We start from the raw sequence: 26272 nt of genomic DNA, 5'->3' as shown, positions 1-26272 counted from the left end.
TCTATCTCTCTAAAATAAACAAGTCTTTATTATAAAAAAAAAAAGTCTGCATTCCATGATTAACAATTATGAATGTCAACATAGGTGACTATGGCAGGATTTTCATGAATGTAGATAATATAGGCACATTGAGGTTGCAGCTGGAACACAAAACCATGAAACAGTGCAAAATCATAGGCACAGTCTACATGTGATATAAGTTATATTAGGGCAAAGGATCCTTTCGCACCTTCAATATGATCAACTTGTTCTGGAAGAGGGTGACATTTTAAGGAATCAGTCATAATATCTACTCATGGCTTACAAATGCCCTTGAATGGGAAAATATATTAGTTCAGTGGGAAAATGCAGAGTTTCCAAATTGTGTTTTGGGCTTGGACCACCACCACCCACCCAAACACACAGACACACAGACACCCAGACACATGCACACACACACACACACACACACACACCCTTCAGTTCTCATTCAATATATCTTCACCTCATGTTCTAAAAGCTAGTAATTGCTTTGTCTTCTCATAGAGCATTGTTTTTCTTTTTCAAGTTCTATTTAAATTCCAGTTAGTTAACATAAAGTATAATATTAGTTTCAGGTGTATAATTAAAAATAAAGCCTCAACCAGTGATTTTTTTCAGTGAATTTGAATTATCATAAAGAATCCTCTCTGTGTTAATTTTAATACCAGATGTTCATATGTTAATGCCATTGCCCTGTGACCATTTCCTATCAATTCATTAATTGCCAGCTGCTTGGCCAAACAAAAAACAGAGCTAGTCAGATGGTACTGGTAAACAGCCAAATAACTGCGTCCTATGTAAATTTCTCAAATTTCTTGTCAGAGAAAACTATGCCACACGGATATTACAAAGTATCCCATGATGTATGGAATTGTTGAATTACTATATTGTACACCTGAAACTAATATAACACTTTATGTTAACTAGCTGCAATTAAAATAAAAATTTAAAAACAGTTTCCCACAAATAAAAAAATAAGGTACTTAAATGTCAAATAGGAAATAGGTTTTTATACCAGTCAGGTATATTTTACCTATTTTGCTCTCAGGATCTTGCCACACTCAGTGATATAACTGAATGATGAATAGCCTTGCAAGCCTACTGATCATAATGCAGATTCCAATTCCTGTTATAGCTACATGAGTTATGAAATACAAATGCTACTAGTGGAGCCAATGGTAAAGGGATCTGCAGCAGAACTAAAGAATTGTGCTTGGAGTAACAATATTTCCAACTAATTTTTGTAAAAACAAAAACCAAAAAAAGAAAAAAAATTGCAACTTGTAATGTCTTTTCTAGTTTTGAAATTAAATTCTGCATCACTATCATTTATTTTAGAAATTCTTCCCAAAGTTTAATATCCAATTAATCATTTTTAATTCATGCAACAAATATTTATTAAGAATCTAATGTACCAATTGGGGATGGAAAGAAGGTCCATGGATATTTTCACGTGAGATGCATATGTTCATAGTTCAAACTAAAGACTAAACAATTCCCCATAAACATTTAAAGATGGCTTAAAATAAAATACAAATCAGATCAATTTGGGTATTAGAATGGACACTCCTTTCCAGTCCCCACCAGATTCCTAACTCTTTTTTCCTGTGTGGAGATCAAAGCAGCCATGACAGGTAAACAAATAAACGCTTTGCAGAGAGAGAGTCCAATACATGTATATGTATCTAATGGTGAGGGAACCCTTAGTTCTGGTACTGATAAGGGTTACACAGAGGAATGTATATAAGGGAAGTGACTTTTTTCTCAGGCTAGATCTTGGCCATGATATTGGTTTCTACTTATTGATATGGATCCTTGAATATAAAACATAATAAAATAAAATAATATTTTCTAATATACACTGGCTATTTACTAAATGCCAAGCAGTGTTCTAAGTGTGTTGACAAGCCTGTCTCATTTAATTTCATGTTAACACTACGAGGTAGGTATAATTACTCTAACCATTTCACAGGAAGATGAGGCAAACTGAGATATAGGTATATTAATTTGCTTAAGGTCACATAAAAAGGAATGGTGAAACCAAAAATCAAATACAGGCAGGCATTCTGACTTCAGAGCCCATACTCTTACCCATTAGGACGTACTGCCTCCAATGAAATCTGCTTCTTAATTGATCTAACTTCACTAATAAACTATGATGGTTCTAGCCAGAAACAGTATATAATTCTATAAATTATTCTGAAGGTGGAGCTTACGTATGTTTCATTTTAGTGTTTTTGACAAAGCAATGTGACATACTCATTTGCACAAATCAAATCTTGCAAAATCAGTGAGTTCTGTGTTCTTGCCCTCTTTTCTAACAAAAAAAATGATGAAATAATAATAATACAGTAAGCCAGTATTCAGCAATAACTGTCCTTTTTAGCCAACTGCAAGGCTAATTGCAATATACTTGTTTTTTTTTAATCTGTATTATCCTTTTCCTCAAAGATCACCAGTGATTCACAACCTTTTGCCCACCCTACTTAATGCTCTAAAACAGTGCTATCCAATAAAATGTTCTGCAGTGATGCAATGTTCTGCACTTGCATTGTCTAATATGTGTCACAAGTGATGTGTGACTTTTGAGCACTTGGAATGTGACTACTTGCAACAGAGCAACTGAAGTTTTCATTTTCTTTAATTCATTTAAATTGAAATAGCCATATATGTCTAGTGGCTGCTCTATTGAACAGTGTTGTTACACGGATATGTCTATGTATCTAAAACTCATTGCTGGACTCCCTGGGTGTGTCAGTCAGTTAAGCATCTCCCCTCAGTTCAGGTCATAATCCTGGGGTCCTGGGATCAAGCCTCACAGGCTCCCTACTCAACAGGAGTCTGCTTCTCCCTCTTCCTCTGCCCTTCCCCTCCATCATGATTGCTTTCTCTCCTAACTAAATAAAATATTTTTAAAAAAACATTGTTATTTATAATGGTTACATGGTTTACAACCATGGAGATAGGGAATTTTATTAAACTATAAGCAAATTTATATATATACTTATATATATAAATTTTATATATGTATATATAAATTTTAGAAGTACAAGTTTCTAAAAGTCACCTCACTTCTCAGATCCCTAAAAAGCTATGTTTTCTCTCTCCTACCTGTGAAAAGAAAATTTTTAAAATATGACAGCATGGTGAATAAACAACCATGTCTATTCTTTGTGTTAGTTTTCACTATTTGAGGGCATTTGCAGGAATCCACATCTCTAATTACCAAATGTTTCTCACACTGAGGTAGAAACATTTACACACTGGTAGAAGAAAAATGCTCAAAGGCAAACATGTTCTTTTCAATTTGACATCATTCTTTGTTAAGATGGTATAATTTCAATGGTGAAACAAACTACTTAGTCATTAATTTTCATAGAGGTTTCTCAAACTTTTAGTTAACATGTTATGTTACTCTGAAGAAATAGAAATTAGTAGGCAAAGTAGTTTCAAAAGTTTTGGTTTTGTTTAATGGATATGAAGGGAGATTGGCATGAAGAGTTTGATTTGATAAACATTTCATATTTCATATAATGCTTTAAAAGGAAAGTCTTATCTTGAAGTGAAGCCTGTTCAAACTAGGGCCAATTATTAAATATCCACAGCAATTTTGTGAGTCAGGTATTAAAATGATGGTAACTTGAAATCACTCCTGATGGAAATATTTACAACACAGAAATTGGAAAGTGTTATAAGTCAGAGCTTTTCATTTTTATTTATTTATTTTTAGATCTGTTTACGGGCATACTATTGGATGCTGGTTCAAATAAAAAACATAGAATATTTAAGTCCTTTATAGGAATCTGGGGTTTTTATTTAATTTTAATATTCAACATTATCTGACTAGACAAATATTAAGTATATGAATAAGTACACTAAATGCTGTAGTCATTTGAGTTTATGAGCATTCAAAGGAATACAAATAGAGTGTCATATGATAAAAATACATGTTCGGTAAATATGCACTCAATTATAGTTGTCTGCATCCCATGTAGTTCCCTTTAAAGAACCTGAAAAATTGGAAACCAACATTAGTGCAGTAATAAAACATCTATTAAAATATTAAACAAAGTCTGTAGGAAAATTCAAATCTTTATATTAGTTTCCATTCTTGCTATGATTAGGAACCCATGTCTTACAAAGTATAAAACAAAATCTGCAAAACCATGTTTTCAAGTACATGAGTTCATTTGTCTATTTAAATTCCAATCAAAAATTATAAAACTATTAAGTCTGTTTATTGTTTGTCTCTCCTCATTGGATCATAAACCTTAAAACCTCTTGATACATAATCAGGACTCAATTGTCAGAAAACAAAAAATATGGATGGACCCAAAAACTTTTAAAACTAGGTATCAGTGGCTTATTCTGATTCAATTAGTTAACAAATGGGCTTGCTAACAAATGCCAATTGGGCTCGACTGAATTAAAATGAGGAGTTAACATGATTTATACATTAACCTAAAGAGTTTTTTGATGTAGACTCAATCAGAAGAAATGTATAAACACAGAAATAAATGTAAAGAAAGAGATCGATTTTGCAGGAAGGAAAATTGAAGTGCAGAAATATTAAAATAGTTGCTTCCAGACCTTTAATTAAAATGTTAAGTGCTGGTAATTAAATATGGTTTGTAGATCAGTCATTCACTAACTTGATAACCTCTATTTATCATATAGTACTAATACTCAAATCACGTGATGTAAGACCAGCTTCCAAAGGAGATAGAGATCACAGTCTCATGATCATCAGTGGTAAGCCACAGGTATCAGCTTAACATAAACTATGCTAAAGAAGAGTAGCTGCATTTAGGATACAAAACTTTCTTTTAATATCATAGCATTTTTTTAAATTCCAGGAACATTTTTAAATAATATGAGGAAAAGGTAAGTTTTACTTGAAAGCAAATAAAAAGATATGTAAACAATAAGAATAATTTGAACATATGAATACATTGGTAGGTCTTTTGGTGAACTTTCATAAATTTTAATAAACTAAACACATATTTTGGACTTTTTGTATAATGCCCCTAATCTCTTTTTGTGTATATTGTTTCTGATATAAATTTATTTTTCTGCAACTGAGTTTTAAAATGCTGATAATAGGGGCAGCTGAGTGTCTCATATGGTTAAGCATCTGCCTTCAGCTCAGGTCATGATCTTTGAGGCAGGAGATGAAGCCTCCTCACATCAGGCTGCCAGCTCAGCAGGGAATCTATTTCTCCCTCCTTCTCTGCCTCTCTCTCCTGCTCTTGCTCTCTCTCTGTCTCTCTTTTAAATGAATGAATAAAATCTTTATTAAAAATGCTGGAAATGGGCAGCCCAGGTGGCTCAGCGGTTTAGCGCCGCTTTCAGCCCAGGGTGTGATCCTGGAGATCCGATCGAGTCCCACGTCGGGCTCCCTGCATGGAGCCTGCTTCTCCCCCTGCCTGTGTCTCTATCTCTGTCTCTCTCTCTCTCTGTCTCTCAGGAATAAATAAATAAATAAAATCTCAATAAAATAAAATAAAATAAAAATGCTGGAAATAAGGATATAATAGAAATACCAGGAGATCATTAACTGTAGAGTTGCTAGCACAGGTGGCACTCTAATCACATTAAATTGTATATTCTGTGGACTGATTATTTCTCCCAAATTCATATGTTGAAACTCTAACCATAATGTGATGGTATTTGTGTGGAGGCCGAGAAAATTAAGGCCATTCCACCTCAAGTTCAGCATTAGCACAAGTACAGCCATCTCAGGCCCCTGTGAATAAGAGCGAACTTTACCCTACTTCAGTTACAGGAAAAACCGCAGAACGCCCTTGAAAGCCCCGTATCAGAATGAGAACAGAGCTTAAGAAATTCCTCCACCCCTCTGGAAATTCCCTAGACCAGCCCATAAAAACCCAGCTGAAACCTGCCTCGGGGTCCAAGTCCCTGCTACTTTGTGTCAGGTATACTTGGACCCAAGCTCGAGCTTGCTAATAAACCCTCATGCGCTTGCATCCATGTTGGCTCCTTGGTGGTTTCTCGGATTCGCAATCTTGGGCACAACAATTTGGACATGGAATTTTGGGGGGTTAATGAAGTCATGGGGAGGCATAGCCTTCATGATGGGATTAATACCCTTATAAGAAGAGATATAAGAAATTTTGCTTCCTGTCTGTCTTTGCCATGTGAGAACTACAGTGAGAAAGTGGTAATATGCAAATGAGAAAAAGAGCTCTCACCAGGAATCATAAGGCACTTTGATCTTGGACTTTCCAGTCTCTAGAACTATGAGAAATAAGTTTATCATATTTAAACCATCTGGTCTATGGAATTTTGTTATAGCAAACTACTAAGCTAAGACAATATAATACACAGCAAAGAGGGTTAATCAGGTCGTTATGACTTTTCCAAATTCACAGTGCATTTGTCAGAGAGAAATCAAATTTCATAATTATGAAATTCCTTTCAAAATGTTAAATTTTCTGATGGTATTCTGGGAGGTCAATTGACTCTAGATGGTCAACATCATATAAAAGGTACGGTGACCTCATTTCAAATATTTTGCAAAACAATGAACAATACTAGCTAAAATTTCCATTTTTTTATGCCAAAATGCTGGGACAAAAAAAAAAAACTGTAAATAGAAGAGGAAGATGGTGGTGGAGTAGGAGGACCCTAGGCTCCTTTAATTCCATGAACACAAGTAGATAATTATCAAATCATCCTAAATACCCCAGAAATAGACATGAATACTGACAGAACAAATTCCACAACTAAAGTCATAGAAGAGGCTACATCAAAGGAAGCAGAGTACAGAGATGTGGTTTAGAGAAGAAATAGATCCTGGGTGCTACAGAAAGTAGGGAGCTATGATTGCAGAGAAGTGACCATCAGAGAAGACCACACAGGGGAACACACAATGAGAACATTTCCCCATAGCCATCGATCTAGAAAATGAACTGAGATGAATTCAGTGAGTTCTTGTAACCATCAGGGCTTAAAACCTAGAGTTTTAAAGATCAGCAGTCTTGGCTAGGATAGAGCCTTGCGGGCACTGCCCTTCTCCTTGAGAGGAGGCACGCAAATAACCCAGGGGCAGATATCATGGAAACAGTGATTTGAAGAATGACTGGGAATAGAGTGGGGATATTATTTGCTCTTATTGGAGCATTTCCCTGAGTGTCAGCATTCACAGAGAAGCTTCTTCTAGAACAGTGGAGCTGGCTGGTGCCATCTGTCTCACTGGCACCTCAGCGTAAACACAAAGCTACCTGCAGGAAGCAGCCCAGAACCAACAATAAGTTGCTAATTTGCTTCACCAAGCTCTAACCCCCTGCTCTGTAGCAGGTCTTCCTGTCTCAGTTAAGCTTGCCTCAGTCTCACCACAGAGTGCCCCTTCCAAAGAAAATGAGCAAAAACACCCACCCACACCACGTCTCCTGACCAGAGAGTTCCACAGGGCCTCAGTTCTGGTGGAAGTTATGTCAGATCTCATTTAACAAAAAGACCAGGGCTCACCTGCATAAAACTTGATACATTCAGGCCAGGGGCCAAACACTGTCCACAGGAGGCAAGTAAATACTATACAGACAATTGGCCTGAAGGAAAGAGCAGCCAAAACACAATAGCAGAACACACACAGCACACACTGGAGACACTCCCTGAAGCACCAGGCAATGGGCATTACATGACTTCTTCATAAGGCCATTACTTTCAGGAGCAGGAGACATAAGTGCCTTTTCTAACAGGGAAGATAGATATTTAGACAAAATGTGAAGATGAAGGAATTTATCCCAAATGAAAGAACAAGATAAGGCCATGGTGACAGATATAAGCAAAAATAATAATAATAATAATAATAATAATAATAATTAATAATAATAATAATAAATGCAACAAGCCTGATTGAGAATTTAAAGCAATAATCATAAGAATACTCACTGGGCTTGGGAAAAGAATAGAAGACATCACTGATACCCTACTGCAGAGATAAAAGATTTAAAAATGAATTGATCAAACATGAAGAAGGCAATAAAGATTAGAAACAATCTTGATACAATGAACAAGAATCTGGAAGAAGCAGAATGAATTAGTGATCTAGAAAAGAAAATAATGGGACATGATAAAGTTGAACAAAAGAGAAATAATTATGAAACATGACAACAGACTTAGGGAACTCAGTGACTCCATCAAACATAATAACATTTGTATTATAGGAGTCCCATGAAAAGAATAAAGAGTAAAGGGGACAGAAATTTTTTTGGAAGAAATAATAACTGAAAACTTCCTTAATCTGGAAAAGGAAAAATGCACCTAGATCCAGGAGGCACAGAGAACACTCATCAAAATCAACAAAGGTAGACCCACATCAACACATATTATGCTTAAATTTGCAAAATATAGTGGTAAATAAATAATCTTAACCAGCAAAACAAAAGAAGTCCATAACATGCAATGGAAGACCCAGAAGGCTAGCTGGAGATTTCTCAACAGAAACTTGGCAAGCCAGAAGAGAATGGCATAATATATTCAAAGTGCTAAATGGGATAAACCTGGTACCAAGACTGCTGTATGTAGGAAAACTATCTTTCAGTATAGAAGGAGAGATATACCCTGACAAGTAAAAACAAAAGGTCTAGCAATTGTAAGTATTTATGCCCTCAATTTGGAAGCATGTAATTATATAAAACAATTAACAGCAAACATAAGGGAATTCATTGATAATAATACAATAATAATAGGGGGCTTTAACACTCCACTTACATCAATGCACAGATCATCTAAACAGAAAATCAAGAAGGAGGGCAACCCGGGTGACTCAGCAGTTCAGTGCTGCCCTCAGCCAAATGCATGATCCTGGAGACCTGGGATCAAGTCCCAGGTCAGGCTACCTGCATGGAGCCTGCTTCTCCCTCTCTGCCTGTATCTCTGTCTCTCTCTCTCTCTCGAATAAATAAATAAAATTTTAAAAAAAGGAAACTGTGGCTTTGAATGACACTAGAACAGATGTACTGAACAGATATATTCAGAACATTTAATCCTAAAATGGAAAGTACATATTCTTTTCAAGCATATATGAGACATTCTCCAGAATAAAACATATACTAGGTCACATATCAGGCCTCAAAAATTATAGCACCATTTCTGACCATATGAAACCTGAGATGAACTACAAAAATGAAAAAAAGGAACGACTATAAATAATCAACATGCTACTAAACAATGAATGAGTCAACAATAAAATCAAATAATAAATTTTTTAAAACCATTAAAACAAATGACAAAACAAAAACAATGGTCCAAAATCTTTGGGATGCAGCATAAGTGGTTCTAAGAGAGAAGTATATAGCATTATAGGACTCAAGAAGCAAGAAAAATCTCAAATAAACCTAACCTTACACCTAAAAGCTAGAAAAAGTACAACAAATAAAATCTAAAGCCAGCAGAAGGAAGGAAATTGTAAGTACTACAGCAGAAATAAATGATAAACTAAAAAAAAAAAACAAAACAAAACAAAAAACGGATAAAACAAATCAGGAGCTGGATATTTGAAAAAAATCATAAAATTGATACATCTCTAGCTCCCCTTAACAAAAAGAAAAGAGTAAAGGAACCAAATAAATAGAATCACAATTGAAAGAGAAGAAATAACAATCAACATTACAGAAATACAATTTAAGAATATATTATGAAAAACTATATGCCAACAAATTGGACAACCTGGAAAAAAAAGGACAAATTCCTAGAAATATATAAATTACCAAAACTGAAATAAGAAGAAATAGAAAACTTGAACATACCAATATCCAGCAAAGAAATTGAATCGTATCAAAAAGCTCCCAACAAGCTAAAATCCAGGGCCAGATGGCTTCAGAGGCAAATTCTATCAAACATGTAAAGACAATTGAATACCTATACTTCTTAAACTATTTCAAAAAATAGAAAAGGAAGAGAAACTTCCAAATTCATTCTATGAGGCCAGCATGATCTTGATACCAAAATCAGGTAAAGATTTCATTAAAAAGGAGAACTACAGTTGAATATCCCTGATGAACACAGATGCAAACTTCTCAACAAAATACTAACAAACTGAATCCAACAATACATTAAAAAATATTTTCCATGATCAAATGGCATTTAATCCTGGGTTGCAAGGGTGGTTCAATGTTCACAAATCAATCAACATGAGGTATCACATCAATAGCGGAAAGGATAAGAATGATACTATCATCTCAACAGATGCAGGAAAAGCATTTGACAAAGCACAACATCCATTCAAGATAAAAACCTCAAATAAGTAGACTTAGAAGAAACACACCTTGGATCACCTGGGTGGCTCAGTTGATTAAGTGTCTGACTCTTATACTCTTATACATGGCTCACATCATGACCTAATTGGTCCTGAGATCAAGCCCTGAGTTAGGTTTTGCACTCAACAGGGAGTCTACTTGAGGATGCTCTCCCTCTGCTTCTCCCCCACTCAATGTTCTCTCTCTCTCTCTCTCTTTCTCTTTCTCATAAATAATAAATAAATAAATAAATAATAAATGTATAAATGAATAAATAACTCTTTAAAGAAAAAAAGGGACATTCCTTAACATAATAAAGGCCATGTATGAAAACTCACAGATATTATCATCCTCAGTGGGTAAACCTGACAGACTTTCCTCCAGAGTCAAGAGCAAGACTGGAATGTCCATTCTCACCACTGTTATTTAACACATTACTGGAAGTCCTAGTCACAGCAATTGGGAAATAAAAATAAATAAAAGGCACCTAAATTGGCAGGGAAGACATAAAACTGTCACTATTTGCAGATGACATGATACTATATATAAAAAGTCCAAAACACTCCACCAAAAACTGCTAGAAGTGATAAATTCAGTAAAGTCACAGGATGCAAAATCAATGTACAGAAATCTGTTGCATTTCTATACAGCAAAAATGAATCAGCAGAAAGAGAAATTAAGAAATAAATCCCAATTACAATTGCACCAAAATCCATAAGATACCTAGAAATAAACCTACCCAAAGGGATGAAAGACTTGTACTCTAAAAGCAATAAAACATTAATGAAGATGTCACAAAGAAATGGAAAAATATTCCATGCTAATGGATTAGAACAAATATTGTTAAAATGTCTGTGCTACCTAAAGCAATCTATGCATTTAATGAAATCCCTCTCAACATACCAACAGTAATTTTCACAGAGTTATAACAAACAATCCTAAAATTTGTATGGAACCCCAACAGATCCTGAATAGCCAAAGCAATCTTGTAAAAGAAAAGCAAAGGTGAAGGCATCACAATTCCAGATTCCAGACATCAAATTATATTACAAAGTTGAAGTGATCAAGAGAGTATGGTACTGTTTTAAAAAACAGATAAATAGATCAAAGGAACAGAAGATAAATCCCAGAAATGAACCTACGATCATATCTACCACTAATCATTGACAAAGAGGGAAAGAATATGCAATGGGGAAAAGGCAGTCTCTTGAACATATGGTATTGGGAAAACGGGACAGGAACTTGTGAAAGAATGAAGCTAGACTACTTTCTTACACCAAACATAAAAGTAAACTCAAAAAGGAATAAAAACCTAAATATTAGACATGAAACCTTTAAAACTCTAGAGGCAAACACAAGAAATAACTTCTTTGATATAGACTATAGCAACTTCTTTCTAAATCTGTCTCCTGAGGCAGGATAAACAAAAGCAAAAATAAACTATTGGAACTACATCAGAATAAAAAGCCTCTACACAATAAAGGAAACTATGAACAAAACTAAAAGGAAAACTAAGGAATTAGAAAATATATATACAAATGACATATCTGATAAACGATTAGTATCCAAAATGTATAAAGAATTTATAAACTCGATACCCCAAAAAGAATAATACAGTTAAATATGGACAGAAGACATCAATTAATATTTTTCCAAAGAAGACATACAGATGGCTAACAGACACATGAAAAAATGCTCAACATCACTCACCATCAGGGAAATGCAAATAAAAACTACAATGAGATGTCTCCTCACACCGGTCAGAATGGCTAAAATCAGCAACACAAGAAACAACAGGTGTTGGCAAGGATGTGAAGAAAGGGCAACCCTCTTGCACTGTTGGTGGGAATGCAAACTAGTGCAGCCACTCTGGAAAACAGTATGGAGGTTCCTCAAAAAGTTAAAAATACAACCATCTAACAACTCAGCAAGTGCACTGCTAGGTATTTACCCAAGGAATACAAAAATACTAATTCAAAGGGATATATGCACCCCAGTGTTTATAGTAGCTTTATCTACAATAGCTAAATTATGAAAACAGCCTGTGTCCCTGAACCGATGAATGGACAAAGTGATATAAATTATATATTATAATATATAATATTAATAATATATAATAATATTAACGATATATCTATATATATTATATAAATTATATATATAATATACATATTAGTAATCACCCAGTTTCAAAATCATGGGAAACTTATTTCATCTTTTAAATATGTTCATGGATGATTTTTTTTCTCAAAGATAACTCTGTTTCCTGGTTTAGCCTCTAATCAAATATTCAGACAACAAAGTTCTGATTAGCTAGGATAGACTGACTTATTGAGGGCCACAATATTTGCAGGTAGCTTATTTATACTTAGCTGTGGAAATATATTTGGAGCTTAATAGAATTTATCAATTTTTCTTGTCCTTTCCTCAAATTTTTTTCATTATTTAAAAAATCCCCAAAACTGGAAGCTAATTTAAAATGAAACAAAATTGTCCAGGATCTCACATTTCTTCTCCCTTTCTTTCACAATTCCCTATGTACATTTATTATAATCTTATCAAAATTGCCAAAGTCCAGTTCAAATCCAACAACTGTAATGCTTTTCGTGATCCTTTCCTCCTCTTTTTGCCAAGCGAGGTATAAATAACTCCCTCCTCTAAATTTCTATAATATTTGGTGATGCTGTATGCCATTCATCACAGTCGTCTTGTTAGTGCAAGCTAAATCGGGTACTTGTTGTTTGTATCACATTTTGTTTGTGAGTACTGGAAGTCAAGAACTATGTATTCTTTACCTATATCTCATATCATTCAATACAACATGTATACATCAATGGTATAATATTTGTTGAATAAATAAAGAAACAAAGGAACCAGTCAATGGGTTGCTCTTATTAACTACTCTTTTGATTCTATATACACTTTTATTATCTCCTTGCCAAAAGAAAAAAAATTAAAAAACCAAGTTCCCATGACACTTAGAGAGAGGGCAGAAAGGCCCTATGCCAGACTAATAGAAGACATCAGGACAGGTTACAAAATATTATTTATGTTTCATTACTCAGTGGTCATGAAATTTTGAAAAAAAATAGTATAATGATGATAACGATAATGCTATAATTTATAAAAATTGCTTAATGTTTCAAGTTTTTAGCCTACATATTACTCACATTATCTCTGGACAGCCAATGAATAAGTGAGATAGATTATTACTATAACATTTAGTTTACAGTTGAGGAAACAGGTTCATGCAGTTTTAATGTTATATCCAAGGTTATTGAGCTAAAGTGACAGGATTGGAATTGAAACTTCGGTCTTTCTAACTATAAGTCCTGTATGGTATATATTACCCCAGAACTACCTCCCAAACACCAAAAATGTGCAGTGTTTATTTCACCCTACAAATGGTAATGATTTTTTGTACATCATTCTACTCTGCCATTGTTTAGTGATGCCTCCCACAACTGTATTCATGATTGCAAGACATTAAACTAGAATTAAAAGTGAGATCTGTGGTCATGGAATAAAAACAAACAAACAAACAAAACACCTTAGCAGGCCTAGTCAGAAATAAAATCAATACTATATGATAAACAACTGAGTCAATGAGCTGTGTGTTTATACTGAAGATTCAGTGGTATTGCTATTATTTTCTCAACACTTACATATAATTAAAACCTGTGTCCTCCTCCAAATCATGATTCTTACCTTTATAACAGAGGCCCCAGCTCTGGAGAGTGGACTGTGAATCTGGGCTGCAGCAGCCATGTTGGCAATAGTATTGAGATGGTTCATCTGATTCATTGCCATGGCAACTGATGCAGGAGGTAAGCTGACTGGAAGTAGGGGATGAGGCATCATCATAAATGGCAGATTCAGTCCTAAAAGATACAGTGCATGTTAAATTACTACATTTGGAAAAGGAAAATCACATCAAAATTGATGCTATGAAATAGTAAGAAAAAGTATCTGAATTCATTCTTGTTGGCTTTTCTTTTAAATCAAGTTTTATTATATCCTAGTATCTCTTTAGGCAATTAATGCTACCTAGGATTGAATATTGCTTTATATTTTTAAAATTGTTCTTATATCCATAAACTTTTATCTACCCATTCCTTGCTCTTGCTTTCACTCTAAAAGTATTTATAAGACACAATTTTTTACTCATAAAAACAAATAAAAATCTTTAAGCAAAATGACATTTTGTTAATTAAGAATTAATTTTATTTTTAATAATTATAATATATTGAAGTGTTAGTAGCTTATAACTTAATACCTTCTTTAAAAATATAATAGTGGTGTTGGTAAAACAGGATGTATATTCTCTAGGCTTCAGAATTATTGAAGTAAATAAGACTTGGAATATGGTCTTTTAAAATGATTTTATTTATTTGTTTATTTATTTATTTAAGAGAGAGAGCATGCAAGTAAGGAGAGAAGCAGGAGAGAGAATCTGAAGCAAATTTCACGTTGAGCATGAAGCCCGATGTGGGGTTCAATCTCACGTTATTGAGATCACTACCTAAGCTGAAACCAGGAGTCTGACTCTTAACCAACTAAGCCACCCAGGTACCCCTTGGAATATGTCCTACCCTTTTAGTTATAATCTCTAAAATGAATGGTATGGCTCTAATTTAAAACTTTATCAATAATGAGTAACTCCCCTATCAAAATATTCAACCTATTTTTAATTTGGTGACAAATACCAACATCATTGAGTAGTATCTAGAATTCTGTTTGCTTTCTTTTTTTTTTAATTTTTATTTATTTATGATAGTCACACAGAGAGAGAGAGAGAGAGAGAGAGAGAGGCAGAGACATAGGCAGAGGGAGAAGCAGGCTCCATGCACCGGGAGCCCGACGTGGGACTCGATCCCGGGTCTCCAGGATCGCGCCCTGGGCCAAAGGCAGGCGCTAAACCGCTGCGCCACCCAGGGATCCCCCTGTTTGCTTTCTTATGCAAGATAAAATAGTTTTCACACGCTTTCCTTTTTTCCTTATTTACATATTCCATATATTTAAATATACAATGTACAAACACATTTTGAATTTAAGAAAGTATAATAAATAGCCACCATAAGTTTGTTGTTTGTTTGTTTTTTATTAATGGATGGAAGACTTAAATGAGAGACAGGAATCCATCAAAATCCTAGAGAACAAATTCTTACTAGATATGTCTCCAAATCAAGGGAACTGAAGGCAAAAATGAACTACTGGGAATTCATCAAGATAGAAAGTTTCCGTATCGCAAGGAAACAATTGACAAACCAAAAGACAATTGACAGAATGTGAGAGGATACTTGCAAATGATATATCAGATAAAGGGCTAATATATCCAAAGTCTATAAAGAATTTATCAAACTGAACACCCAAAGAATAAATAATCCATTCAAAAAATGGCAGAAAACATCTAACAGACATTTCTCCAGAGAAAACATACAAATGGCCAATAGACACATGAAAAAAATGCTCAACATCACTTGGAATCGAGGAAATACAAATCAAAACCACAATGATATACTACCGCACACCAGTGAGGTGGCTAAAATTAGCAAGTCAGGAAACGACAGATTTTGGTGAAGATGTGGAGAAAGGGGAACCCTCGTACAATGCTGGTGGGACTGCAAGATGGTCCAGTCACTCCGGAAAACAGTATGAAGGTTCCCCTAAGAGTTGAAAATCGAGCTACCCTACAACCCAGCAATTGCACTACTGGATATTTAAACCAGTATTATCCATGTTACACTTGTGGTATCTACAGATATGTCATCATGGAAAAGCTAACAAATTAAAATAGTTGTCTACTTACCCCTGATGAGGTTGGGATTTGTGAGGATACATCTTTGAGCAGAGGCTAGTGAGGGTTTGTCTAACATTATGGATATTAACATCACTACGATAAGTAAACCATAGTACTTTACAATGTATCTTAAACTGTTGCCTCAACAATAATCTTGTCTTCATTTGGGCAGAAGCCCAGAAACTATTTTATCTTCCATTAAAAAAATAGAATTCTAGATACTACTCAATGATGTTGGTATTTGTTAATAATTTTTAATAGATATTCTGAAACATCCTTGTCTATAATTTTTCCTACATTGTTATAGATTATAGAAATCTACAATGGATAGTGTTTATGTTGATATCACACACAATTATTCACTATTAATAATATCTTTTTATCCTCTTTGCCATCTTCTTATTTTTTCCTTGCTTCAAAGATCACAATAGCTATTGAACAACAACAAAGCAATAGGAAGTATATTCAGAGTCCCACTAAATCTCATTTCTCAAAACAATAGTAACAGTAACACAAACTCTCTTTTGAGAGTTAGGACATACATTTAGGACATACGTTTAGGACAAAAAGCAGGTTTAAACATAATGCCGTTAATTGATTTAACATCTGTCTCCTGGCCTCAACACTGATAGTTGAACTAAAGCCATTAACAACAACAAAAAGATAAAGTTGTGCAATACAATCAAACATACTTAACAGGTCCCATGCAACACTAAAGTAATCATCTCAACTCAACACTAAAGTAATCATCTCAACTGAAGAAACTCCTATATAAAGAACACAACATTCACCAATATTTGTGATAAATTCAGCCATAAAATGTATTAATAGAATTACACAAGGATTTAAAAAGGTTAGAAACTTAAATTCTGCATGGAAACCAAGAAGGGGAACATACTCTGTACTTCCTATGACCGCTAATCCCCACAGAATTTTAATAAAATATTTTAAACTTCCCCCTATCAATTTACTTATGGCTCACAATATCTAAATACTTATAAGGAACAATCTGCCAAATCCAACTTTTCAGTTTTAAAATTTCCTACTGTATTAATTCATTAAAGAAGCCTCAATATAGTGTAAATACTGAATTTAAAAATGGCCTCTGCATCCCATTTTAAAATACACATTGTTCAGTTAGCCTTCCAGAATTACTTTGATGTATATGCATTTTTATACTATACTCATCATATGACTTTGCTATAATAAGATGTTACGTAACACATATTAAATTAATCACTGTTTATCTTTTCCCAAAAGCTTTACTTTATACTCAACATAATAGTAACCATGAATGACATAAATAGGTTTCTATACAAGGTTCTTATTTACCCAAGATAATTATAGATCTCAATTCTTCTTTGTGTACTCAGTTTTAGTAGAAAATTGATCAAACTGGAAATGAAAAGTAGCCATCAGTGCCTCCTTTAATCACACAATACTTAAATAAGCCTTTGGTCAATTTACATTTCCCTTAACAGTGTAATAATCTGTCCTCAGTCTCCAAAGATTTTCAGCATCATTCAGATACCATCTGGCCATATCAAGTCATATGCCTACTTAAAGTCCAATTGATGTGCAAACTAAATACAGACTACAGAGTTTAACAGCCTATTGATAGTTTTAAAATACAATTCATCAAACATTTCAAAAGACCATAAATTACTTAAAAGTTACACTTTCAGATCATGACCTGAAATAACTGTCGGTTGACTATAATACCCTAGACTGTAAGCTAATATTTACATCACTGGCTAGTTTAACAGTGACCCCACATGAGCTGCACATGCAAAGCATATACAAAAACTGAATTATTTAAGTCAACATTTACCCAAAGTTGAAAACATTAAATTAAGAGCCATCAAAAGTACACCACACTCTAACAATCTGGCTCTTTTAGTAACATGCCAGAAATACATAGACTTTTAATAGTACGGTAATTAAATTATTTTTTAAAATCACCAAAATAGTCATCTCTTTCCTGTTAACCTCAAGGTCATCATGCTAGCTACTATAAGCATATTTCTAAAGCATCCCGGTATTCCAGTAACTCCTATAAATTTTATGTAAATGAATAGCACCACTTCTTCCTAGCTATTAAGGCTATAAACGTCAGTAATACTCTAATACTCCTTCTAAAATCCCACACTCCTTAATTTCCAAGTCATGTTGACCTCTGTAATATCTTGCCATTTCTACAGTCAAGTACTAATCCTATCATAACAATTTGGTACCCTGTTTTCCCGGTTGGTTCTCCTATGCCTTTTCACTTGCCTTTCCACTCCAATTTTAAGACTTTAGTGGCTACTTAATATCTCCAAAATAAAATATAAGCTCTTTGGTTCCATGTGAAGTTACTTTTCTAGCTTCACTATCTCAGAATATTCTTCTATGTATGCTCTACTTTAGCCTCACTAGACTAATTGTAGCACTCTACAATTTGAATTCACCCTAGACTTACTCTTATTCATGCCCCTATCTGGAAACTACCTCTTTAACCCTATTTATTTAGGTGTGGTAAAATTTCTTCCTTTTTAAATCAATAGACTTCCTTCTTAGAAAAGTTTTAGCTATATGGCAAAAATCAGCAGAAATTACTGAGAAATTCCATATATCCCCTCTCCACCAGCAGTTTCTCTGCTTATTAACATCTTGTATTAGTATGTACCATACTGTTCTCTATAGTTAATAGTCTGTTTCTTGGTTTGCCTCTCTCTTTTTCTTTCCCCTCTGTTTTGTTTCTTATAAATTCCACATATAAGTGAAATCACATGCTCTTTGTCTTTCTCTGACTTACTTCATTTACCATAATACTGTCTAGCTCCACCCATATTGTTGCAAATGGCAAAATTTCATTCTTTTCATTATATATATAATCTTTATCCATTCATCAGTCCATGATACTGGGCTACTTCCATAATTTGGCTATTGTAGATACTGCTGCTATATATATATCTGGGTGCATGTATCCCTTTGAAACAGTTATTTTTTATTTTTGGGGTAAATACCTAGAAGTGCAATTGCTGGATCACAGAGAAATTCTATTTTTAACCTTTTGAGGAATTTCAATAATGTTCTCTTGAGTACCTGCACGAGTTGACATTCTCACCAAGAGTATAAGAGAATTCCCTTTCTTGATATCTTTGCCAACAACTGTTGTTTCTTGTGTTGTTGATTTTAGCCATTCTGATAGGGGTGAGGTGATATCTCATAGTAATTTTGATTTGCATTTCCCTGTTGATAGATAATGATGAGCATCTTTTCACATGTCTCTTAGCCATCTATATGTCTTCTTTGGAAAATATATATTCGTGTCTTCTGCCCATTTTTTCATTGGATTATTAGTTTTTTCAGCATTGAGTTTTATAAGTTCTTTATATATTTTGGATACTAACACATTATCAGATATAGTATTTGCAAATATCCATTCCCATTCCATTGTTGCAACTTAGCTTTGTTGATTATTTCCTTTGCTGTGCAGAAATTTTTATTATGATATAGTCACAAGAAATTTTTATTATGATGTAGTCATATATATGTCTTTATTTTTTCCCTTGCATCAAGAGACATATCTAGAAATAAGTTACTAAGGCCATTATCAAAAAATTACTTCCTGTGTTCTCTTCTAGATTCAGGTTTCACATTTAGACCTTTAATCCATTTTGAATTTACTTTTGTGTATGGTGTAGGAAAGTATTCATGTTTCTTTCTTTTGCATGTGGCTGTCCAGTTTTCCCAACACCATTTGTTGAAGAGACGGTCTTTTTCCCATTGGATAATCTTTCTTGCTTTGTCAAAGATTAATTGATTATATATTTGTGGATTCATTTCATGGTTTTCTATTCTATTACATTAATCTATGTGTCTATTTTTTGCCAGTATCATAACTGTTTTGATTCGTAAATATAACTTGTAATATAACTTGAAGTCCAGAATTGTAATGCCTCTAACTATGCTTTTCTTTTTAAAAATTGTGTTGGCTATTTGGAGTCTTTTGTGATTCCATACAAATTTTAGGATCATTTTTTCTAGCTTTGTGAAAAATGCTGGTGGTATTTTGACAGGGATTGCATTATATGTGTAGATTGCTTTGGGTAGTATAGACGTTTTAGCAATACTTGTTCTTCCAATCCATGGACATGGAATGTCTTTCTATTTCTTTGTGTCATCTTCAATTTCTTTCATAAATATTTTATATTTTTCAGTGTAGAGGTTTTTTCACCTCATTGGTAAGGTATATTTCTAGATGTCTTACTATTTTTGCTACAATTGTAACTGAGATTTGGTTCTTTAATTTCGCTTTTTTTTCTGCTTCATTATTAGTGTATAGAAATGCAGCAGCTTTTTGTATGTTGATTTTGTGTCCTGTGACTTTACTGAATTTGTTTATCACTTTTAGCAAATTTTTGGTGGAGTCTTCTGAGTTTTTATATATAGTATCATGCCCTCTGAAAATATTGAAAGTTTTACTTCTTCCTTGTCAATCTGGATGCTTTTTATTTCTTTTTGCTTTCTGATTGCTGTATCTAGGCATTCCCATACTATGTTAAATAACAGTGATTAGAATGGACATTCCTGCCTTCTTCCTGACCCCTCCCCACTGAGAATAATGCTAGCTGTTGTGTACATGGCCTTTATTATATTGAGGTATGTTCCTTCTAACCCTACTTTGTTGAGGTTGAATGAATGCTGTACTTTGTCAAATGCTTTTTCTGCATCTATTGAGTTTGTTAATTGTAATGTTCTTATTCTTTCTGTTATTGATGTGATATAGCACCTTGATTGATTTGTGAATATAGAACTACCATTGCAAACTAGAAATAAATCCCACTTAGTTGTGGTAAAAATTTTTTTAATGTACTGTTAGATTTGATTTGCTAGTATATTATTGAGGATTTTTTCATCTATTTACATCAGGGATTTTTGCCTAAAATTCTCTTTTCTAGTGGTGCCTTTATCTGGTTTTGGTATTAAGGTAATGATGGCCTCAGAGAATGAATTTGGAATTTTTACTTACTTTTCTATTTTTTGGAGTAGTTTGAGAAGAATAAGAATTAAGTATTTAAATGTTTGGTATAATTTACCTGTGAAGCCATCTGGTCATGGAGTTTTGTTTGTTGGGAGTTTTTAATTACTGATTCAATTTCTTTGCTGGTTATAGGTCTGTTCAAGTTTTCTACTTCTTCCTGTTTCAGTTTTGGTAATTTATATGTTTCTAGGAATTCATCCATTTCTTCCATATTGACCAATTTGTTGGTATATATTTTTTCATAATATTTTCTTATGATTGTATTTCTGTATTGTTGGTTCTTTCTCCTCTCTCATTTGCGATTTTATTTAATTGGATCTCTATTAGGTGTAAGGTTTTTTATTATTGGTGATCTTTTGTTTTTTGAGGTACAGTTGTAGTGCTATATGCTTGCCTCTAAGGACCACTTATGTTGCATACAAAAGATTTTGGAGCATTGTGTTTACATTTTCAATTGTTTCTATATATTTTTAAATTTCTTCTTTGATTTCCTGGTTGATCATTCATTTTTACTAGTATATATATATAAATATATATACATATATGTATATATATATATTTGTATTAAGAAATATATTCTAGATTGCAACCCAATACATATGTTGATACATAAAAAACAAAAGTTAACAAAATAATACTTATTCTAGCATAAAATGCATTCTGATAGTTATTATTCTACCTCATTTGTTTTCTTTTTTTATATAAATTTATTTTTTATTGGTCTTCAATTTGCCAACATATAGAATAATACCCAGTGCTCATCCCATCAAGTGACCCCCTCAGTGCCCATCACCCAGTCACCCCCACTCCCCCCACCTCCCCTTCCACCCCCCCCCCCAGTTAGTTTCCCAGAGTTAGGAGTCTCTCATGTTCTGTCTCCCTTTCTGATATTTCCCACTCACTTTTTCTCCTTTCCCCTTTATTCCCTTTCACTATGTTTTTATATTCCTCAAATGAATGAGACCATATAATGTTTGTCCTTCTCCGATTGACTTCTTTCACTCAGCATAATACCCTCCAGTTCCATCCACGTAAGATGAATGGATAAAGAAGAAGTGGTTTATGTATACAATGGAATATTACTCAGCCATTAGAAACGACAAATACCCACCATTTGCTTACTAGTATATATTTTAATCAGCTTTTCTCATGTATTTGTGATCTTTCCAGTTTTTTTTCTTGTGGTTGACTACTATGTTCCTAGCTTTGTGGTCAGCAAAGTTGCCTGGTATGACTTCAATCTTTTTGTACCTGTCAAGGCCTTTTTCTTGACCTACAATGTGATCTATTCTGGAATAATGTCCTAGTTGATTTGAAAAGAATGCAGATTCTGTTATTTTAAGATGGAATGTTCTGCATATATCTGTTAAGTCCATCTGGGCCAGTGTGTTTTTCAAAGCTTTTCTTTGCTTGTTGATTTTCTTTTTAGCTGATCTGTTCATTGATGCTAAAATCCCCTACTATTAGTGTAGCATTATTAATTAGCTCCATTACGCTTATTATTAATTTTTAATATATTTGGGTGGTAGCATGTATGCATAAATATTATAATTCTTAGATGTTCTATTGGGATTCTCCTCTTTATTATTTTATAGTGCCCCTCATTACCATTTTTTAAATTTAAATCCAATTAGCCATCATATAGTACATCATTAGTTTTAGATGTAGAGTTTAGTAATTTATCAGCTGCATATAACTCCAAGTGTTCATCACATCATGTGCCCTCCTTAATGCCCATCTCAGTACCATTTTTAGTTTGTAGTTTGTCTAATATAAGTATGGCTACTCTGGCTTTCTTTTGATATCCATTTGCATGAAAAATGTTCCTGCAAACTCTCACTTTCAGTCTTCCAGCAACTTATGTCAAAAACGAGCCTCTTGTAAGAATCATTTGGATTGGTCCTTTTTTATTTTTTTTTATTTTTTTTTTTTTTTAACTAACTTTTATTGGTGTTCAATTTACCAACATACAGAAAAACACCCAGTGCTCATCCCGTCAAGTGTCCACCTCAGTGCCCGTCACCCATTCCCCTCCAACACCCGCCCTCCTCCCCTTCCACCACCCCTAGTTCGTTACCCCGAGTTAGGAGTCTTTATGTTCTGTCTCCCTTCCTGATATTTCCCAATATTTCTTTTCCCTTCCTTTATATTCCCTTTCACTATTATTCATATTCCCCAAATGAATGAGAACATACACTGTTTGTCCTTCTCCGATTGACTTAGTCAATAGCCAAACTGTGGAAGGAGCCGCGGTGTCCATCGAAAGATGAATGGATAAAGAAGATGTGGTTTATGTATACAATGGAATATTACTCAGCAATTAGAAACGACAAATACCCACCATTTGCTTCAACGTGGATGGAACTGGATTGGTCCTTTTTATCCATTCTGACACCCTCTGTCTTTTGATTGGAGCATTTTGTCCATTTACACTCAAAGTAATTATTGATAGCTATGTATATTTATTGTCTTTTTAAAACTTATTTTCTGGTTGTTTCTGGAGATTCTCTCTGATTCTTTCTTGTCTTTCTTTCATGTTTTGTTGACATTGTATTAGTGATATATTCAGATAACTTTCTCTTTTTTTGCACGTATATTAGTGGTTTGTGCACTATGGTTACTATGAGGTTTGTATATATCCTGTTCTACAAATAGAAATCTATAGTCATTTGATGGTCATTCAGTTTTGTTCTTATTCTTTTCTCATCCTCATTCCATGTTTTAGGTATATGTTATACTTTATAACGTTTTTGGTGTGAGTTCCTTGACTGATTTTTACAAAAATTTCATTTTTACTGTTTTTGTGTTTCCTACTTTTATACTGTAATTTTTAGTTTCTCCTTTCCACTCAAAATGTCCCCTTTAATATTTCTCATAGAGCTGGTGTAGTGGTCATGAACTCCTTAAGATTTTGTTTGTCTGGGGAAATTCTTTACCTTTCCTTCTATTCTGAATGGTAGCCTTACTGGATAAAATATTCTTGGGTGCATATTTTTCCCATTCAGTAGTTTGAATATATCATGCCACTCTCTTCTGCCTTGCAAAGTTTCTGTTGGGAAATATCCTGCTAGTCTTATGGGTCTTTCCTTGTAAGTTGGCTTTTTTTTGTCTTGCTGCTTTTAAGATACTTTCTTCATCACAAAATCTCCCCCTTTTAATTACAATATGTCTTGGTATTGGCCTGCTATTGTAAATTTTGGTGGGAATTCTCTGTGCCTCACGGATCTGGATGTCTGTTTCCTCCCTCAGATTAGGGAAGTGGTCAGCTATTATTTCTTCAAATGAATCTTCTGCCCACTTTTCTCCCTTTTCTTATTCTTGGACTCCTACAATATGGATGCTTCTGTATTTGATGAAGTCACTGAGTTCTTTTAAGTATATTCTCATTTTCCATAAGTTTTTCTCTCTTCTGTTAAACTTCATTGCTTTCCATTACTTTGTCTTCCAGGTCATTAATTTGCTCCTCCGTTTCTTCCAATCTGTTGTTCATTGCATCAGGAATGTTTTTAATATGATTTATTGGGCTTTTCATCCTGATTTATTCTTTTCTAACTTTTTTTATCTCTGTGCTAAGGGTCTCACTGATGTCTTCTATTCTTTTCTCAAGCTCAGTGATTTCCCTATCATTGTTGCTTTAAATTTTCTTTCAGGCATGTTAATTATACATTTTTTTTCCAATTAGATCACTGACTGGCTTTAACTTTTATTTTTCATTCCTCCATCTTGGCATTTTGTCTATGTCTCTGCTTTCTTCTGTATTAGAAAATGAAGTTATGTCTATTGCTCCTGAAAGTAATGGCCTTATGAAGAAGAGGCCATGTAGTGTGAAGGGCCTTTTATAACAAGGAATATCTCTGGTGAATGCCACATGTACTCTGCCATTGTGTTTTGGCTGCTCTTTCCTTCAGGCCATTAATCTGCAGAGGTTCTCTTTCCTTGCTGTGGGCGGTGTTTTGTCCCTGGCTTAAATGTGGTCCATTTTATCTAGGTGTGTTTTGGTCGGCTTATGAAATGAGACCTAACACTAACTCCACCAGAACTGAGCCCCTGTAAAATTTTCTGGTAGAGGAGAGGTGGTGTGGGCTGTGGTTTGTATTAGTCTTCTGGGTAAGAAGCCCTCTGTGCTTGGATGAGGCATGTTTGACTGGGTAGGGTAGATCCACAAGAGCACAGGGGATGGGACTTGGCTTAAGCAAGGTAGGTAGCCAGTGTTAGCACTATAGTGCTTCCTGCAGGTGGCTCTGTGTTTATTCTGAGATACTTGGCAGGGAAATGGTGCCAGCCAGCTCCTTTGTTTCTAGAGCAGTCTCCAGGAATGCTGTCAATCAGGGAACTCTTCAGCAAACAGTGAAGTCTCTCTACTGTGTGCCCTAGGCATTCTTCAGATCACTGAAGTGCCCTCCAGGCTCTATCCCAGGAACACCTCTTGACCTTTCAAACTTCAGAATGTAAGCCCTGCTGGTTGCAAGAACTCACAAAATTCAGTCCTTCTTTTTTCAATGGCTATGGGGAAATGTTTTCCTTAAGTGTTCCCCCATTTGTTCCACTCTCTTGTGCCCCTCTCCAAGACCATGGCTCCCGACCTCCTCTGCAGCAGCTGTGATCTGTTTCTCCCCTAACCCTTAGCTCTATACTTCTTACCTTCTTTATGTGGCCTCTTCTCTGCCTTTAGTTATGGAGTTTGTTCTCTCAGTTTTCAGGCGACTTCTGGAATATTTAAGATGATCTGATAGTTATATAGTTGTGTTTGTGGGATGAGGTGAGACTAGAGTCCTCTGTTTGCCATCATCTTCTAAGTTCTGTATAAGTTATTTATATATTTTGGGTACTTTTGTCTTATTGTGCCTATCATTTCCAAATATATTCCTCCATTCAGTAAGCTGCCTTTTATCTTGTTGATGTTTTCCTTTGCTGTGAAAAAGCTTTTTATTTTGATGTAGTCTCAATCATTTATTTTTTGTTTTTATTCCCCTTTCCTTAGGAGATACTCCTAGAAAAATGTTACAGCTTATGTCAGAGAAATTACTACCTGTGTTCTTTTCAAAGATTTCCATAGTTTCAGGTCTCACATTGAGTTATTTAATCCATTTTGAGCTTACTTTTCTGAAAGGTGTCAGAAAGTGGTCCAATTTCATTCTTTTCATGTAACTGTCCAGTTTT

General features: G+C 34.3%; 1 protein-coding gene across 1 annotated transcript in view; it reads right to left on the bottom strand.

The window, feature by feature from the left end:
• The window catches only part of DACH2 (dachshund family transcription factor 2), a 650145-nt gene that overhangs the window by 89139 nt on the left and 534734 nt on the right, over positions 1–26272 (bottom strand). Inside the window, exon 6 of the mRNA XM_072745035.1 lies at positions 13992–14164. Within this exon, the coding sequence (XP_072601136.1) occupies positions 13992–14164 (173 nt within the window). The remainder of the gene's footprint in view (positions 1–13991; positions 14165–26272) is intronic.

This window comes from Vulpes vulpes, chromosome X (genome assembly GCF_048418805.1).
Source record: "Vulpes vulpes isolate BD-2025 chromosome X, VulVul3, whole genome shotgun sequence".
Classification (NCBI taxonomy): Eukaryota; Metazoa; Chordata; class Mammalia; order Carnivora; family Canidae; genus Vulpes; species Vulpes vulpes.
The sequence above is the reverse complement of the archived record's forward strand: the minus strand, read 5'-3'. Positions and strand labels throughout refer to the sequence as shown.